At 22.5% G+C, this 5,545-nt stretch overlaps 1 protein-coding gene across 1 annotated transcript in view; it reads left to right on the top strand.

Moving 5' to 3' along the window:
* LOC117170114 (actin-related protein 2/3 complex subunit 1A-A) overlaps positions 1-5,260 on the top strand; it is a 28,816-nt gene extending 23,556 nt beyond the window's left edge. The window contains exons 5-6 of the mRNA XM_033356647.1: positions 475-744; positions 5,129-5,260. Coding sequence (XP_033212538.1) covers positions 475-744; positions 5,129-5,164 — 306 coding nt within the window. The 3' untranslated portion in view covers positions 5,165-5,260. The remainder of the gene's footprint in view (positions 1-474; positions 745-5,128) is intronic.
* The last annotated feature ends 285 nt before the right edge of the window (positions 5,261-5,545 follow it).

Below are 5,545 nucleotides of genomic sequence, written 5' to 3'. Positions count from 1 at the left end.
ATAATATATAAAAGAATTAGTATTCTGATTTGTTAGTGGTAATTACAAAAAAAAATGTTGAGTTGGAACAAGCAATTTTCGAATAGAATTATGATTCTTATTTGACAAAATAAGTCTTAGAAAAATAATAATATATATAAAATATATTTAAAAAATAGATTTTTAATTTGGAACGGGGAATTTATTGAAAATTATTATAATTCTGACTTGGAAGAGGTAATTAAAAAAAAAATTAGAATTTTGATTTGGAACAAGAAATTTTCCAAAAGTATTAAAATTTTGAGTCAGAACATGAAAATTTCAAGAAGAATTATAATCAGCAGACCCGGAAAACGCAAAATAGACCACAAGAAATCCTGAAATTTAGAATCTTCCGCCTGTTAGACACTCTGAAATTAATAGAGATTTTTTAAATCATTTTTTTTTTTTATAATTAAATCTTGCTCTTATATTTTAAAAAATGGCATTTTAAAGGGCCACAATTGCATGCCAATGTTGTACTCTGTGGACGACAATGGTCAAATTTACTTCGCATCGAAGTTGGACAATACGCAAAAGAAGGGAGCAGCTGGATTATCAGCCATGCGAAAATTTCAGTCGTTGGATCGACAAGCGAGAGTTGAAACGAACGACAGTTCGCTCGACAGTATTCACCAAAACACAGTTACTTGTTTGCGCAAAGTCTCTGAATTGAGATTCAGCACGAGCAGTTTGGATGGTCAACTTGTCCTTTGGGACTTGAAGGTACAATTCTTTTTTATTTTTTTTTTATTTACAATATTCCTTAATTTTTTATTTACAATAATCCTTATTTTTTATTATTTATATGGGACCGTACTTTAATCACTCAACGGTCAGCGAGAACTTCATTTTCCAAAATTCCCTGATTTTTCCTTGTCCTTTACAATTATTCTATTATTCAGTTTACAATGCGTATTTTCGAAAATCTTTTGTTTGAACAATTTTCAATTTATATTTTTACGCCTACATTTTCAATTTGAACAATTTTAAAATGCTGAACAATCAAAAATTCAAAGCCTTTGGAGGTGAAAATTTCAGACGAAAAACATTTTTATTTACTAGATAAATAGTAATAAAATTAAATACATTTTTTAATTGTTCTGTACTTTAAGTTTTAAATAGTGAACAAAAATTTAAAAAACAAAAATTTTGTTCTGTATAAAATATTGAATCGTTTAAATTTCTAAGAGCCTTTAAATTTTGAACGTTATTTTAAAAAGTTTTCTCACAGTCTTCCAGATCCTTTTTTTGACAATTTTGTAAATCTTTTGAAACTTTTAAAAATATTTTCTTAAAATAATATTTCAAAATTAAAAATAATTTTAATTTTCCTAGGAACCTTAAGAAAATACTTTTATTGTTTTGAAGCCTTTCACAATTCTTGAAAAGATTCTAATTTTTTGTTGAAAATCTTAAACGGAGCCAAACTACGTCTACAATTAACAAATGTTCGATTGCTATTTATACATCAAAATTTGAAGGATTTTCTAAATATAGTAGAAAAAATGCCATTAATTTTGATCGATGTTTAGAAGTTGTGAAAAAATTTCAAAAATAATTTTAAATTTCAACAAGTTCAAAACAACTTCTATATTTCTAACGATTTTGAAATAAAATTATAAAGTTTTTCAAGGATGTTTAAACTATTTGAAATGAAAATAATTTAATTTCTAATTTAAAAAATTCAGTTTTTAATGTTTCTAGTTTAAAATTCCTTAAAATTATACAATTTTGAAAATTTTAATATGAATTAATTTTTCTAATTTAAAGAACTTGAAAAAAATTCGATCTCAAGGATCAATTAATAAAATGATCAAAAGATTGGAAATATTTTTAAGTGTTTTTTTCTTTCAAAAGATTTTAAAGAGTTTTAAATATTTTAGGTTATTTTATTTTTTATTTTGGAAATTTTCAAATATTTCTTGCAATTATTTTGAAATTCGTTCTAAATTCTTATTAATTGATCCTGAATTCTTTTAAATTCACCTTAAATTCTTAGGCATTTTATCAAATTTCTTTTTAAATTAGAATTTTTTTCAATTCACTTGGTTCCTTTTTTTATTTCAGCTTAATTTTTTTTTTATGAATTCCATCGAATTCTTACCATTTCCCATAAATTCCATTAAATTCACTCAAATTTTACTGAAAAAAATGGAATTTTTTCGATTTTTTAAATCACTTCCAATTCATTTGAATTTTTTAAAAATGTTTTGCAGTCATTAGCCCAATTTTTTGAATATTAATTAGTAGGATTTTCAAGATTCAAAAATTCGTTCCAATTTCACGGAAATCAATGGAATTTAAAAAATAAAAAATGTTTTCCGATTAATTTAAATTGAACTTGAATTGCTTTGAAATCTTATGAATTCATCCTGAATTTGTTACCCTTCGAACTGAGAAATGGCGGTGAATTTATATTTTGACTGGTAATTTTACAAATTAAAAAAAAATATTTTCTCTGTGTTTCATTTCAACAGTTTTTTAAAATAATCAGTTGGATTTTTATCATCTTCATTTATGATATAATTTAGTTTACAGTGCGTAATTCGAAACTCTTTCACTTACAAATTTAAAATTTTGGACTTTATTTTTTAAGCGTGCATTTTTCATTTAAAGAATTTTAAAATACAGTTTTAAAGACTTAAAAAATTAAAAATTAGGGGCGTTTGAAATCGGCAATTGTGGATAAAAAAACCTTTTTAGTTGATCTAAAGTGAATATAAATTATAATGATTTTTGAAATTTCACTATAAATTAAGGATTAAGAAGTAAATAATAATTGATTTTACAAGACGATTCGAAATTAGTTCAAAATAAAAAATTTCCAGATTTTAACGTAAAAAATTAAATTTTTTAAATTAGAATTTTGAAATTATTAGTGTAGTTAAAAAAATTTAAACGTCCCCGATTGAAACTATGAACTATTTTGACTTTTAAAATGACTTAAAAATAATTTGTTCATAATTAAACGCTTTCATCAAATTTAAAATATTGTTTTGGCCTAAAACTTAAATTTTTGTAATAAAAAAACAACTGTTGCTATCAAATATTTCAAACAAAACAAAAAATAAACATTAAATGTTACAATTTTATTTTTAAAAATTTTCATTTTCAATTTAAATTGTTGAATTTTGATGTATAATTAATATTGAGCATCTATAAAAACAAAATTTATCATCTTTTTTTAAGTTATGAAAGGGACAAAAGAATTTAAAACATTTTCTTAAGATTCTTAGGATAATTGAAAACGACTTTTTATTTTGAAGAAATAATTTTACCAGAATATTTAAAAAATATTTTAAAAGATTTTCAAAATTGTCAAAAATATATTCCATTTTAAACGATTAAAAATAAAAATTTATGAATAATTCGAATCCTTATAAAAGATATTTAGAAGTATTAAAAAATTTGTTTAAATAATTGAATGTTTTCAAAAAATGTAAAATAACATAGTTGAATTTTCATGAAGTAAATGAAATTTCTGTTCAAAAAAATAAATTTTTGAATCAAAAGTATAAATTTTCCAAAAAATAGTTGAATTTTCATCAAAAAAATATTCCAGATAACTTTTTAAGATCAAAATTTAATTTTTTAAACACGAAATAAGTTTCTACGCCAAAAAATTGTATTTTTATTTCACAAATTCGATTTTTTTTTTACCAAAAACAATGAATTTATATACAAAAAAAGAAAAAATTGAAAAAAAAATAGTTTTAATTTTCATCCAAAAAATATTCCAGTTGACTTTTCAACAAAATAATTTTATTTTTGACATAATTATTGAATTTTCAACCTAGAAAGGTAAATTTCCAATAAAAAATTGTCATAGTTTATATTTCAATAAAAAAAGATAAAATTGATATAAAAAAAATATTTTTAATACCAAAAAGATTTTTCAACAACAACAAAAAAATAATTTCCCACTTAACAAAGTGATTAATCCAAATCTCTTTTAAAAAAAAGTTGCATACTCAAGAAAAGAAGAAGGATTTTCAACCAAAAAGTTGTATTTTCATGAAAATTTTCAATTTTAAAAGATGAATTTTTGAATCAGAAAGATAAATTTTCAAAAAATAGCTGAATTTTATTTTTTTCGACGAAAAACAAATTGAATTTTGAATCCAAAAAGACAAATTTTTCACCAGCAATGGTGAATTTTAAGTAAACTCGTTGGATTCTCTACCAAAATGTTGCATTTTTATTTAAAAAAAGACGAAGTTTCTCTTAAAGAAGATGAATTTTTATTTTTTTTTTAAACTGGGTTTCAAATAGATAGATTTATTTTCATCCAAAAAGATTTCAGTTGACTTTTAACATTTAAATATGAATTTTTAAATAAAAAATCAATTTCTACGACTAAAAATTAAATTTTCAATCCAATGAGAAAATTGTTTTCAAGAAAAAAAGAAATTTTATCCAAGACAGATGGAATTCGTACTAAAATATATGAATTTATAATGCAAAACTGCACATTTTTTTTTAAGTTAAACTTTCACCGAGAAAAGATTTCAGTTCATTTTTCAAGACCAAAATATAAATTAAAAAAAAAGTTCATTTTCTAAAAAATTTTTAACAAAACCGTAGTTACATTTTTGTTTAAAAAAAATGAAAATTGTAAGCAACAGATGAATTTTGAAACTAAAAAGTCAGATTTTCAAAAAATGAGTGGCCCTTTTTTGTTGCTAATTTGTCTTTTTAGGTTGAAAATTCAAGTATTTTGTTAAAAACAATATTTTATAGTATAGAAAAGACATTTTTTTTTCTTAAAATAAAATAATAAATTAAAAAATTTTTAATCTATCTTAGAGAAAGTCTATAATCCGCTACGTAATCCATAGAAAATCCGTAAACATTACGACTTCGAGATATTTTATTTATTTTTTTAAATTCCATTCTGCGAGAGTCGTCGAATTGGAATGAATTTTCAGAATTCCGAACGAATTTCCATTTAAATGAGATGAAATCTAATTCCAAATATAATTATAGGAAAATCCTTTGAATTATTTACCGAGAGATCCCTCGAGATTTTTCAAAATTTCTTGAATCCAACAAACTTCCCGTGAAATCTCTGTATGTCTGTTTGATAATAATTTTTTTAATTTTCAAGCTCTTGGAGAACTCGATGGCTGGAATGAAGATATGAGTCACTCGGCTTTTTACGCGCTCTCCAAAACAATACTGTTGCACTAAGTGCAATAATGTATAAAAATAATAATAAATGTTACCCTCTTTCTCAAAATTATGTTTTTTTTTTCTTCTATTCTGCAAGTACTTTCTTAGGAATTTTTGAAAAACGTTGGAGCTGATTTGAGTATTCTGTTAATTAAATTAAATTTGAATAATTTCATAATTTAAATAAAAATAATATAATTTTAATTTTATTAATTAAATTATTTAAAGGTTTTAAAATTAAACTAAATTGTTGAATTCTCAAGCAAGAATGTTAATTTTCAGCAAGGAAAAAAAACAATTTTTTCATAAAAAACAGTTTAAATATTTTACCAAATAGTTGAATTTTCAATTT

The sequence above is a fragment of the Belonocnema kinseyi genome, chromosome 3, assembly GCF_010883055.1.
Source record: "Belonocnema kinseyi isolate 2016_QV_RU_SX_M_011 chromosome 3, B_treatae_v1, whole genome shotgun sequence".
Classification (NCBI taxonomy): Eukaryota; Metazoa; Arthropoda; class Insecta; order Hymenoptera; family Cynipidae; genus Belonocnema; species Belonocnema kinseyi.
This window is presented reverse-complemented; position numbering and strand designations above follow the sequence as displayed.